This window comes from Gorilla gorilla, chromosome 16 (genome assembly GCF_029281585.2).
Source record: "Gorilla gorilla gorilla isolate KB3781 chromosome 16, NHGRI_mGorGor1-v2.1_pri, whole genome shotgun sequence".
Classification (NCBI taxonomy): domain Eukaryota; kingdom Metazoa; phylum Chordata; class Mammalia; order Primates; family Hominidae; genus Gorilla; species Gorilla gorilla.
Genome location: NC_073240.2, coordinates 22,424,782 through 22,439,142, shown reverse-complemented (window position 1 = coordinate 22,439,142; position 14,361 = coordinate 22,424,782). Strand labels below are relative to the sequence as shown.

The window sequence follows — 14,361 nt, the reverse complement described above, 5'->3', positions numbered from 1 at the left end:
GATCTCCTGACCTCGTGATCCGCCCGCCTCGGCCTCCCAAAGTGCTGGGATTACAGGCGTGAGCCACCGCGCCCGGCCCATCCATGAATATTTTAGTATCCACCTCCAAAGGGTAAGGATCCCCTTTTTAAAATAATACATCTAAAAAATTAGCCAGAATTACTTACTTTTAACCAGAATACAGTCGCTGTTCCAATTTCCCTGATTGTCTTACTTTTTTTTTTTTTTTTTTTGAGATAGAGTCTCGCCCTGTCACCCAGGCTGGAGTGCAGTGGCAAGATCTCGGCTCACTGCAACCTCCGCCTCCTGGGTTCAAGCAATTCTTCTGCCTCAGCTTCCCCGTTAGCTGGGATTACAGGTGCCCACCACCATGCCTGGTTAATGTTTTGTATTTTTAGTAGAGACGGGGTTTCACCATATTGGCATGTTGGTCAGGCTTGTCGCCCAGGATTGATCTCCTGACCTCAAGTGATCCACCCACCTCGGCCTCCCAAAGTGTTGGGATTACAGGTGTGAGCCACGCTGCCTGGCCAGTCTTACATATTTTTCCACACCATTTTTCTTTTTTTAAAAAAGCAGAATCCTTGTACAGATATTACGATGGATTGCAGAGTCTCTAAAGCATTCTTCATTCTTATTCTTCCCCTTCCATCTTTTTTTTCCCATGCAATTTGTTAAAGAAACTAGGACAGAGTCCACAGTGTAGATTTTTACGATTGTGTCGTCGCTGTGGTGTCATTTAACACGCTACTCTGACCTCAGTATTTTCTGTGAAACCCACATGTCAGGGATGTTGGGCAGATTTGTTTGCTTCTGGGTTTGTGTTCTCAACACTCAGGCTCAGGACCTGGTAACAATCCCCTATAGCAGTTCGTAACTATTTGCTTGATTTTGACTGAACACCAGAGGGCAGTGCAGGTGGACACCAAGAGCATTGCTGTCAACGCACAGAGGCCTGTGGGCACAGGGGTCCTGCACTGCGAGGCCAAAGCTCCCTTCTCTGCTCCCAAGGAATCTCTTTCCCATCTCTGAAGGACAGTCACATACTCTAGGTCCTAACCTCTGGAGTGCACTAATGACCAAGAGGTGCATGAGCACCAAATGTGAGAGGACAGGAGTCTGAAACCCAGCACAGGAGTCTTCTCAGAACCTTAGGACATTACTACTGTTGTGAGGGTAGGAGAAAAATGCCTATCTAAGGAAGCAAGTGTTTAGTGTCCAATGTGAGTAAGTGCCATGGGGAAGAATAAAGCAGGGAAGGGCAAGAAGATGCCCAGGGTGGACGAAGAAGCTCTCACTGATAAAGAGACATTAGAACACACATCTGAAGGTGGCGAGATAGTCAGCTTTTCAGATATCTGGAGCAAACTTGTTGCACTAAGAGGAAAAAGCAGGTGCAAAGGCCCTGGGGCAGGAACATACTAGTTGTGTTTGAGGGGGCAGCAAGCTGTTGTAACTGGAACAGAGAGAGAAGGAGGAAGATGGTAGTGAATGAAATCTGAAAAGGAACAGATTATGTATGATTTTTAGGCCATTATAAGGACTTTGGCTTTTACTCTTGTGAATCAGAAAGCTACGTGACTGGGGTGGGGTAGTGCTTTACTAAGAGGAGTGGCGCTCTCTGATAATTTTTAAAGGATCACTCTGGTTGCTGAGTTACAAATACATAGAATGTGTCAGCTGAGAGATCAATGGGGAGGTGATTGCAATCATCTGAGGTGGCTGCTAAAATCTATGTTAGAAACTTGCATGTTTCATGCCTTTTATTCTAGGCAAGTTCATCAGCATTTGCTTTTCAGATACTTAATGAATCTTTCAGTCTATTTAGAGAATAAGGCATGTGTTGAAATGATCAGTACACAGTATTAGAAAATGGAAAGCCATGAGTATAATAACAGAGATACCTTTAGGGGCAAAGTGAAGTCAGGAGATGAAGGGACTGCAGCCAGCTTGGCAGGTGAGCATGGCATAGGACAGGCCTTCCTTGAGATGGTCACAAATACAGTTTTATCAGTTTTCCTTGTGATGGTCACAAATGCAGTCTTATCAGTTTTCACAAATAAAACCTTACAAATGTTCACTAATAAAATGCTACAACATATCCTATACCATATGCCAATTTAAGATAGGTTTTACTCCAATGAGTTAGGTTATCTGTAAATAACACATGGTCAAATCCCATATGTGTGTGTAGCAAATACTTTCTCAGTGTCCTGTTGTTTTTAATCCAGCATGTTCCACCAGCCTGGCCTAGGCTAGGGCTGGCACCTAGATAGTCATTAGGGTAAGTGTGTGTCTGTTTTTGGGGGGTGTGTGTGTGTCTGTGTGTGTAAGACTCATTGGCTCTACTCCCGGCCCCCTCTATCAAAATTTCTGGAGGTGGGAATCAAGTGTGATACTGATTTGGAAACCACCAATTCAGTTCACAGTCTTCTAGTCCAGTCTATAACAGCTGCCTTCATGACAAACTGAATGTTGAACGCTGTGGAAGGTGCCGGTAAATAAAAATAGAGGTGGAGGGAAAGCCATTTCAGACAAGGGATAGAGCACTAAACAACATAGGAGTCAGACCGGATTGGTTTTGCAGTGACTTCTGATGGCCTATGTAAGTGTTCAATGACTGGATTTGCCTGGAATGTGGGGTTCAGGGTCCTTGGAAGAGAGTAGGTAGAAATAAGGTTTTGGAGTGTGTGAAATTAGATTGTGGAGGGCCTCACATGTTGAGCAAAGGACACTAAAGTTTATTTTCTAGGTAATAGGGAGCCAATCAAAATTTTTAAAATGAATGATGACACCACAGAACTATGGTTCAAGAACCCCACACATCTGACAGTCATGTATAATAATAACTGTTGTGCTATGAGTCCAGAGATGAGAAAGTTTTCTGCATTCATTCAGGAGAGAGGGGGTTGGGTGCTTAAATAGGAATAGGCCACTGGGATGTGTAGGTTGGAATGAATGTGAGAGACAGAAGATGTGAACAGCAGAAGAGAAAGGACAAGGTCAAACGTGGCACTGGGGTTTTAAATACAGGAAATTGGGAGGATGAACCAGCAGCCTTAGCAAGATATAGAAGAAAAAAGAGATTTAGGAAAAATGTAGTATGGGTCAGCCAGATTTGGGGATGCCGATGCCATAACCAACTATAACCAATGGAAGATGATTTAACACAGTTTTAAGTATCTTGAAGCCAACGGTCTGTTTAGATGGGAAACAGTCTTTCATTTTCAAATTTAAAACTTTATTCTTAAAATGTGTACATTTAATCCAGAATAATCTATGGATATGTATTGAATAAATGTGTTCATTTTTAAATTTATATTTGATTTGTAGTGTCCCATTTCACTATAGTTTTCTGAAGAAATCTCAGTTCTTTATGCAAACTATCATAATAGTCAAGAATTTAAGATTACTTTCGTGTTCAAGGTCCTATCTCCAATTATCCTCTTGTATAACGTAATTGCCTTTTGACCTACTTTCCATTTTAACATCAACATTGTATTTTTTAATTATCCTGTATCAAATTTCGATTTAAGAAACTCCAAAAATAACAAAAATTGGAAACAGCCTATAACATTTTAGGAAATCAATAAATATATTTAATTGTAACAGCCAGTTTCATACTCCACAAGAGAAAAATAAAGCAAAGCCTGATCAAGACGTTCCTTTAACACAACTCAATCACCTTTGAGCCTTCATTCTTTACCAGTCTCTCTATTCTCTGTGCCTATTTTCTACTCTCCCTGAGCAGAAATTTAAGTGTCACATTTTGCCAAGGCCTCCATTACATGAGTAATGAGTGCTTACGTATATTGATATCCCCTGATTTTCTACTGGTGAAGTTTCCAGGAACATTCATTCTTTTGGGAGGAGTAGAGACTCACGTAAAGGTCATGTTATGTCTCTTCATCTTCCATCCTTCAGAGATCACTGGTGGCCAGAACACCTATGTGGGAGAGTGGGTATGGGAAGTGGGGTGTGTGGATAAAGAAACTCTGTTCGGGAGAGGCTCCCAGGGATCTGTGAGTCAGAGAAGTCACCTATCTTTAGGGTCGCACAAATCTAGCACCTTCTATGAAAACTGCATTCACCCAGAATGTGAAAAGAAAAGAGGGATGGCTGAGAACTTTTAAAATTCAGCAACAGACACTGGCCCACAAATCAAAGAAGCTCAGAGAACACCAGATCCTACTTTCCTACTGTCATAAATTAGGTAGTTATTTTATTAAAATAAAAGATAGGGCCAGGCGCGGTGGCTCACACCTGTAATCCCAGCACTTTGGGAGGCCGAAGTGGGTGGATCACAAGGTCAGGAGATCGAGACCATCCTGGCTAACACAGTGAAACTCCGTCTCTACTAAAAATACAAAAAAATTAGCCAGGCGTGGAGGCAGACGACTGTAGTCCCAGCTGCTGGGGAGGCTGAGGCAGGAGAATGGTGTGAACCCGGGAGGCGGAGCTTGTAGTGAGCCAAGATCATGCCACTGCACTCCAGCCTGGGCGACAGAGCGAGACTCTGTCTCAAAAAAAAAAAAAAAAATTGAGCAGATAATAGAGTTCCCATAAACAATCTCCATTTCCCCCCACAGTTCCTCCATTATAAATATCTTGCATTAATGTGGCACATTTATTACAATAGATGAGCCAATATTTATTTATACCATCAATTTATAGTAAGGTCCACGCTTTGCTTTGTATAGTTCTATGAGTTCTGACAAATGTATATCGTGTATCCACTACTACAGTATTACGCGGAATAGTTTCACTGATTTAAAAATCCCCTGTGATTCAGCTTTTCATCCTTTTTCTGCTCTCCTCAAGGCCCTTGCAACCACTGATCTTACTGTCTCTAAAGTTTTGCCTTTGCCAGAATGTCATATGGCTAGAATCATACAGTATGTGGCTTTTTCAGACTGGTTTCTTTCACTTAGCAATATGTACTTAAGGTTCCCCTTGTCTTTTTGTGGCTTTACAGCTCAATATCTTTTTATTGCTAAATAATATTCCAATGTATACGTGTACCATAGTTTGTTTATCCATTTACCTATTGGATATGTTGGTTGCATCTGATTTTTGATGATACGAATAAAGCTTCTATAAATAGTCATGTTCAGGTTTTTGTGTGGACATAAGTTTTCAATTCAATTGGGCAAATACCTGGGGGCATGACTGCTGGATTATATAGCATATTCAGTTTTTAAGAAACTGCCAAATTGTCTTCCCATGTGACTGCACCATTTTGCATTCCCACTAGTAATGAAAGAGTTTTGGTTGCTTTGCATCCTTGCCAGCATACAGCACTGTCAGTTTTTTGGAGTTTAGTCATGCTAATAGTTGTATAGAGGTATCTCATTGTTGTTTTAATTTGCTATTCCTTTTTAAATAATTTCAACTTTTATTTTAGATTCGGGGGTACATGTGCAGGTCTTTACCTGGGTATATTGTGTGATACTGAGGTTTGAGGTATGATTGCTCCCATCACCCAGGTACTGACCATAGTACCTAACGGTTTTTCAACCCTTCCCTCATCTACTCCCCGCCAGTAGTCCCCAGTGTCAGTTGTTGCCATCTTTATGTCCCTAAGTACCCAGTGTTTAGCTCCCACTTATAAGTGAAAACATGCAGTAGTTGGTTTTCTGTTCCTGTGTTAATTTGCTTAGGATAATGGCCTCCGGCTGCATCCATGTTGCAATTCCTTGATGATCTATGATATTGAGCATCTTTTCATCTGCTTATTTGCCCTTTGTGTATCTTTAGTGAGGTGTCCAGATTTTGCCCACTTTTTAACTAGTTTTTTTTTCTTATTGTTGTGTTTTCAGTGTTTTTTGTATATGTTGGATATATTGATATATTTTTTGCACATATGTATATGTTGGTGTATTTTAGTGACGTAAAATGAATGGAATCTATAGCCTTCAACATAATATAAATATATAATGGTTAAGATTTCCCACTCAACAATCCAGGCTTGACAGAAAATCATAAAATGTATTTAAATTTAAATGTTTTTTTCTTTGTTGATACTAGTTCTTAGTTTTAACATGCCGAAGAGGGTATACTTGATCAAGGACAAGATTAAATGTTCTGATTGGCTAACTATCAAACCGCTGCCTCCACTTTTTTTTGCAACTTGAAAATAATATTTAGTTATCATGCTAGCACAGCCATATTAATATATACCCCTTCAAAACTTTAAATATAAAGCTTTAACGGTTTCAGGAAAAAGAAATATTAATGATGCTGAGATTGGTGGGCATGGATTCTGTGTAGTGAGACACTAAAAAGTAATTTTTAAAACAGGAAAGTTAAAGCACTTTAAAATCACAAAGCTATTGGTAATTAAAAAAGAATTAGTATCAATTTCTGAAATACAAGATTAGAGGGACACCTAAAATTTTGAAAGATTTTAGAGAATTTTTTTAAAAAGTAATTGCAATTTAGATCAAAGTTCCCCACTTTTCACTCCAAGTGTGATACAGGTTTAAATAATAAACAGAAAAAAAAGTTTAGATAAATTCATGAATTATTGAACCAGACGATAAACAATAGGGAAGCTATTTAGGGCATAGTCTCTAGTGTGTAAGGGTGACATCCTAAATAATAAATTTATGCTATTGTTGACAATATTGCTGGCAAGGCTAAATGGTCAATGTGCTTGACATATTGCCTGGTTTTTCATGTTCTATTGCAAGAGCTGATTCTCTCTCTCTCTTTTATTTATATTTTTGAACTCTACCATTATGCTATTATGGACATTATGTTAACAATTTGATGCATCTATGTAATATGCTTTAAATCTTTGGGAATAAATTTACTGAGTACTACTTATGTGAACAAACTTCTCTTAAGCACAAATGGAAATCCACAAAGAAAGACAGCCTCTTCTATTTGTTTTATGTGAGGCAACGGATACACTGTAGACAAAAAGACCAAGTATAATTAACTTATATTGTTAACTAACTTAATATCTGCATATTACATATTTTTCTATTATGCTTTCTGAGCAACTTCGTGGCTTCTGATTTGGAGGGTAGGATTTCATAGTTAATACTTTCTTTTTTTTGTGAGATGGAGTCTAGCTCTTGTTGTCCAGGCTGGAGTGCAATGGTGGAATCTCGGCTCACTGCAACCTCTGCATCCCAGGTTCAAATGATTCTCCTGACTCAGCCTCCCGAGTAACTGGGATTACAGACACCCACCATCATGTCTGGCTAATTTTTGTATTTTTAGTAGAGATGGGGTTTCACCATATTTGCCAGGCTGGTCTTGAACTCCTGACCTCAGGTGATCCGCCCGCGTTGGCCTCCCAAAGTGCTGGGATTACAGGCGTGAGCCACTGCGCCCGGCCCATAGCTAACACTTCTATAAATATTTGTGCCTATTGAAAGGAACATCACTCCCCACACTGCAACTGAACAAAAGAGTGATAATGTTAATTTCTTTATTCTTGAGCTTTTCTTGAATAAAAGAGGGTCGTAGGATATGGAACAAAATAGACTAGAAAATAGGGTTGATAAGGTACTGATTCTGCCAACACTGCTTAATGCTCTCCCCAAGCAATTGTCTTTTAGATATGTTATTTCCTATTGTGAATGGTATTTTTTAAATATGTCAAGCAATTAAGAATATAAGTATATTCTCATCTCAGCTAAACGTAGAATCTTTACAAAGAATTTTTGGTATCCTTAACCCTAATATGTGGAGGGATAAGATTAAAAATGTTCACCACCTTATTTTTATTCATTTATTTATCTATTATTTTGAGACAGAGCATCACTCTACCCTGACTGGAGTGCTGTGGTGTGACCTCGGCTCATTGCAACCTATGCCTCCCAAGTTCAAGTGATTCTCCTGCCTCAGCCTCTCAAGTAGCTAGAATTATAGGAATTCACCACCATGCCCAACTAATTTTTTTTTTTTTTTTTTTTTTTTTTTTTGGTGAGACAGAGTCTCACTCTGTTGCCTAGGCTAGAGGGCAGTGGCACCGTTTTGGCTCACTGCAGCCTCCGCCTTCTGGGTTCAAGCAAGTCTCCTGCCTCAGCCTCCTGTGTATCTGGGATTACAGGCACCCACCACCACACCCGGATAATTTTTTGTATTTTTAGTAGAAACAGGGTTTCACCATGTTGGCCAGGTTAGTATTGAACTCCTGACCTCAAGTGATCTGCCTGACTCGGCCTCCCAAAGTGCTGGGATTACAGGTGTGAGCTACCACATCCAGCCATCACCTCTTGTAAAGTGCAGTAAAGAAATAGTGGGCAATAGACAGGCAGGGGATAGAGGAAAATGTTTTGGGAGTGGGACAATATAAACTTATTGTCATGACAGGACCAAAAAGGGAAGATGTCTGCCTATCATAATTAATAATAACTCTATCAGTCAACATTTATGTTTTACAATTGTTCTGTAAAAGAAAAGCCAGCAAATATTACAGATTCCAGTCCCTAATAATTGATCATGAAAGACACTCTAAGTTTGTGCATCAGAATTCTCTTTTTATCTAAAAGAAAATATATTAAATAAAGGGAGGAATGGCAGGAGTAAAGATACTTGAAGGAAAAGAAAATATTGACTTCTTAATGATATTTTATAATGCTAAGACCTTTAGAAACCAACTACTCCATATGTCTTTTAAATATTAGTTTGGTGCAAAGGTAATTACAGTTTTTGTCATAAAAGTAATGGCAAAAGCCACAATTACTTTTGCACCAACCTAACTGATACATTTATTCCATTTTGGAGGTATTGCAAATATGCTGAATCAATGAATTTCTTCAGTATTTTTCATTGTATTAGTACAAATTTAACCTAATAGTATTCTTCTGCATGTTATTTCCCTTTGTGCTTCCTTTAATGCAATGAAGCTGTAGTTACCATATAGAGTGCTCTAAAAGGGCAAGGCTTGTCTGTGAATTGAGCCTAGCATAGAATTGGCTCTCAGTGAAGATCTGTTGAACATTTCATGAATGCATCAACATCATAATCCTTCATGTGCTTGTAAGCAATTATTAAAATTTTCTCTAGCCTATTCAGGCCTGTGTTCTTCAAAATTCTCCAAAATATATGGACGTGTTTGCTGTTTCTATTAGGTTTTAACTTCTGGTGTCAGAAACCAGGGCTGTTTTTCTTAATTTGTGTCCTAAAACCACAGTAGGGTTGTATGCATTGTGATAATTCTTAATAAATATATAAAAAGATTAATATCCATTCATTTATATTTTCCTAATAAAACCCAATTTCTGGATGAGTAGCTGTGAAACTCTCAACTGGACGAGCTCTGACTAGTGTTAAGTATAGTATATTGGGAACAGGGCTTTATATGCAACATATATGTGAGGCAAATGAGAAATATTAGCTGGGCTACATTAAATCCCAATGACATGAATAGAAATTTTATTATCCAGGTAGCAAAAATGAAGTCAAAAAAATAAATAAGAGAATGAAGTGAAGGTATGGGGCAAAACAATTAGTTTTTTCTTTAAGTCAATATTTTAGAAAATAGCTTCTGAAGGCCCAATCACACAGATAATTGACACTTCGACTTTTCTTTGCACTGTGTTAGACATAGGTAAAAGAATGTCTCAGCACTGTACCTTCATGTAGAAAATGTAATTAATAGCAAATTGCATAAAAGTACACTAAAATTTTAATTCTTACATCATTTTAATAAATTTCTTGAGATTTTACTTTATTTAGTGTCATTAAAACACAAGATTTAAGGAAGATATATATAATAAAGGAAAATAGTAAGTTACCATTCTTGTGTAAACACGTTTTGTAAATACTATTTCAACAAAGATTTAAAAGTTAATTACAAAGGTATAAAGTTATGAAGTATTATATAAACCGGATTCATAATTTTGTTTTAAATGGTCTTTTCATGTATCAAAATACTATCAGTTTAAAACAATCTCTTTTTTTAAGGCAGTAGGCTCTGTTTACCATCATTTACAATTGCTTTAATTAGAATTTTCTTCACTTTCAGTATATTCAAGAGCTATTCTGTTGGCCATAATTTTTAAGATAAAGTTTATCCAAATAGAAAAGTAATTATATAATGATTAAGAGCCAGAATGTCTGGGTTCAAATTCCAGTTCTGCTACTTCTCAGGTATAAGAATTTGGGCAAATTTCTTAGCTTCTCTGTGCTTCAGTTTCCTGATCTGTAAAACTGGGATAACAAGACTACCTGCCTCAATCTGTGGTTATGAGTAAATGAGTTAATACATAAGAGCAATGCAATAATCCTTGGCATGTGGTATGAGTTCAATAAACATTAGCTATTATTATTATAGTAAATTAGAAATTTAATTCTAGAGAATAAAAAGCTGAACTCAAATATGTAACTATTTATTTGATACAGACACATTTTCTACAAAATAAAAAACCATCAGTTTGCACTTCCCTTATATAATGACTATTCTGGTGTTTGTGTGTATCTGTTGTGGGTCAGAGTCTTGGGCTGAGTAAATAATCACATTAAAAATTGTAAAAACTTCCGATTAAAACAGAAATAAGAACAAATGGCCATTCGTGGATCATTGGCAAAGCTGAACGAATACCTGACATGTCTTTCTGTGATTCCTTGCAGATATCATGGAAATCAGGACAGTGGCAGTTGGGATTGTGGCAATCAAAGGGGTGGAAAGTGAATTCTATCTTGCAACGAATGAGGAAGGAAAACTCTACGCAAAGGTATTGATAATTGATCGCTTAGGCTTAATTTTTAAAACTCATTTTTGTCGAAATATCTCACCATTCTGAAAAGGAAAAATGGACTTAATTTATCTCCAACTGTGTAATTTAATGATTTTATTAAAACACTTTATACTCAAACGTTAAGAAAAAATGTTTTCTGTGTGACTTTGGACAAATGGCTTGTTCTTTGGATTTTGGTTTCTTCATCTGTAAAATGAGTTGAATTAGCTGACCTCTAAGGATCCTTCCAGCTCTAAAATTCCATGTGCATTTTAGATATTTAAAATCCAAAATTTCCATTTGCCAGTATTAAAGCTCTTTTTGTTAAAGTTCACCCAATTTGCACATTGCTGACATGAAAATTCTTGGGAAAAAATCTTGAAATGTTTAGTTCACTCATGAACATCAATCTCACAGTCATGGGCTTTGAACTGTAATTATTCACATTGTTCCCACTTCACTACAATGCAAAATATGTAACAGTTCATCCCACTGTAATAAAGTATAATTGGCTTTCCTTTGTATTCCCAGAGCTCAGTATAATGCCTGGAACAGGCTAATTATATAATGATATAGGTTTAATTGAATGAACAAATGGTTGCATGGATGACCAAACAAATTAACCTTTTATCTTCCATTACCATTGAAGACAATGTAGAAGTAAATAAAGAAAAGTTATGAAACAAGTCTCTCACCTGAGGGAGGCAGATGTTCTGCTAGTTATACCAAATTTCCAGTGGTTAAAGAATGAGTGATACGGGAATAGTAATATGAGGCCTGTTACTTAGGGGGAAATAGGTCCTAATTTTAAAGAATAGTTGACATGAACTTCCAAAAAGCTACACATATTTCATAACTAGCTGTGTATTATGTGGTGTTTTTATTTCAAATTTAAGATACCTTTTTATGCAAATATACTACATAAGTATAGCTAATAAACCACATTAGGCCTGCTCAATCTGAGGGTTAAAAAAAGTTGTGTATGTTTCAATTCTAACAAATATTACCTGCTTACTCTTCATTTAACTGAGCCTCTCTAAAAATCATTTGGATCATGTTTGTTTGTTTGTTTTAACAGAAAGAATGCAATGAAGATTGTAACTTCAAAGAACTAATTCTGGAAAACCATTACAACACATATGCCTCAGCTAAATGGACACACAATGGAGGGGAAATGTTTGTTGCCTTAAATCAAAAGGGGATTCCTGTAAGAGGAAAAAAATGAAGAAAGAACAAAAAACAGCCCACTTTCTTCCTATGGCAATAACTTAATTGCATATGGTATATAAAGAACCAGTTCCAGCAGGGAGATTTCTTTAAGTGGACTGTTTTCTTTCTTCTCAAAATTTTCTTTCCTTTTATTTTTTAGTAATCAAGAAAGGCTGGAAAACTACTGAAAAACTGATCAAGCTGGACTTGTGCATTTATGTTTGTTTTAAGACACTGCATTAAAGAAAGATTTGAAAAGTATACACAAAAATCAGATTTAGTAACTAAAGGTTGTACAAAATTGTAAAACTGGTTGTACAATCATGATGTTAGTAATAGTAATTTTTTTAAATTAATTTACCCTTAAGAGTATGTTAGATTTGATTACCTGATAATGATTATTTAAATATTCCTATCTGCTTATAAAATGGCTGCTATAATAATAATAATGCAGATGACGTTATATAAGGTATATCAGACCTACAGGCTGCTGGCAGGATTTGTCAGATAATCAAGCCACACTAACTTTGGAAAATGAGCAGCATTTTAAATGCTTTCTAGTGAAAAATTATAATCTACTTAAACTCTAATCAAAAAAAGAATACTCTCAAAAAATCTATTATGAAAGTCAATAAAACAGATAATTTAACAAAAGTACAGGATTAGAACATGCTTATACCTATTAACAAGAACAAAATTTCTAATGCTGCTCAAGTGGATAGGGTATTGCTAAAAGGATGTTTCCAAAAATCTTGTATATAAGATAGCAACAGTGATTGATGATAATACTGTACTTCATCTTACTTGCCACAAAATAACATTTTATAATTCCTCAAAGTAAAATTGAGAAATCTTTAAGTTTTTTTCAAGTAACATAATCTATCTTTGTATAATTCATATTTGGGAATATGGCCTTTAATAATGTTCTTCCCACAAATAATCATGCTTTTTTCCTACAGTTACAACATTAAACTCTATTTTAAGTTGTTTTTGAATTTTATTGTTTTGTTATTTAAGTTTATTTTATTTATTAAAAAACCTTAATAAGCTGTATCTGTTTTATATGCTTTTAATTTTAAAGGAATAACAAAACTGTCTGGCTCAACTGCAAGTTTCCCTCCCCTTTGTGACTGACACTAAGTCTAGCACACAGCACTTGGGCGAGCAAATCCTGGAAGGCAGACAAAAATGAGAGCCTGAAGCAATGCTTACAATAGATGTCTCACACAGAACAATACAAATATGTAAAAAATCTTTCACCACATGTTCTTGCCAATTAATTGGATCATATAAGTAAAATCACTACAAATATAAGTATTTACAGGATTTTAAAGTTAGAATATATTTGAATGCATGGGTAGAAAAGTATCATATTTTAAAACTATGTATATTTAAATTTAGTAATTTTCTAATCTTTAGAAATCTCTCCTGTTCAAAAGGTGGCAACACTGAAAGTTGTTTTCCTGTTAGATGCAAGAGCACAATGCCCAACATAGAAGAAACAGTTAGGAATAAGGGGCCCTGAATGTCATGAAGGCTTGAGGTCAGCCTACAGATAACAGGATTATTACAAAGATGAATTTCCACTTCCAAAGTCTTTCATTGGCAGATCTTGGTAGCACTTTATATGTTCACCAACGGGAGGTCAACATTTATTTAATTTAAAAGGTTTGCTAACCATTGTGGTTTTAATTTCAAAATATTTGTCATTCAAGTCCCTTTACATAAATAGTATTCGGTAACACATTTATAGATGAGAGTTATATGAAAAGGCTAGGTCAACAAAACAATAGATTCATTTAATTTTCCTGTGGTTGACCTATACGACCAGGACGTAGAAAACTAGAAAGAACTGTCCTTCCTCAGATATACTCCTGGGAGAGAGCATGAATGGTATTCTGAACTATCACCTGATTCAAGGACTTTGCTAGCTCGGTTTTGAGATCAGGCTTCAGTAACTGTAGTCTTGTGAGCATATTGAGGGCAGAGGAGGACTTAAAGTTTTTCATATGTGTTTCCTTAGTGCCTACCAGACTATCTGTTCATAATCAGTTTTCAGTGTGAATTCATTGAATGTTTACAGACAAAAGAAAATACATAATAAAACTAATCTTCATTCTGAAAGGGTAAAACATGACTACACAGAAATTTAAATAGAAATAGTGTATATACATATAAAATACAAGCTATGTTAGGACCAAATGCTCTTTTTCTATGGAGTTATACTTCCATCCAATTACATAGCAATGCTGAATTAGGCAAAACCAATATTTAGTAGTAAATCCATTCCTGGTAGTGTAAATCACCTAAAACAGAGTTCTAGAAATATGTACTTTAATTATTTGTTTTTCTCCTATTTTTAAATTTATTATGCAAATTTTAGAAAATAAAATTTGCTCCAGTTACACACACTTAGAATTCTAGAATCTTAAAACTGTAAGGGGCCTCCATCCCT

The 14,361-nt window shown here is 36.3% G+C and overlaps 1 protein-coding gene across 1 annotated transcript in view; it reads left to right on the top strand.

Moving 5' to 3' along the window:
* LOC109029477 (fibroblast growth factor 7-like) overlaps positions 1-12,958 on the top strand; it is a 115,836-nt gene extending 102,878 nt beyond the window's left edge. The window contains exons 10-11 of the mRNA XM_063698407.1: positions 10,591-10,694; positions 11,776-12,958. Of these exons, the coding sequence (XP_063554477.1) occupies positions 10,591-10,694; positions 11,776-11,922 (251 nt within the window). The 3' untranslated portion in view covers positions 11,923-12,958. The remainder of the gene's footprint in view (positions 1-10,590; positions 10,695-11,775) is intronic.
* Positions 12,959-14,361: the final 1,403 nt, after the last annotated feature.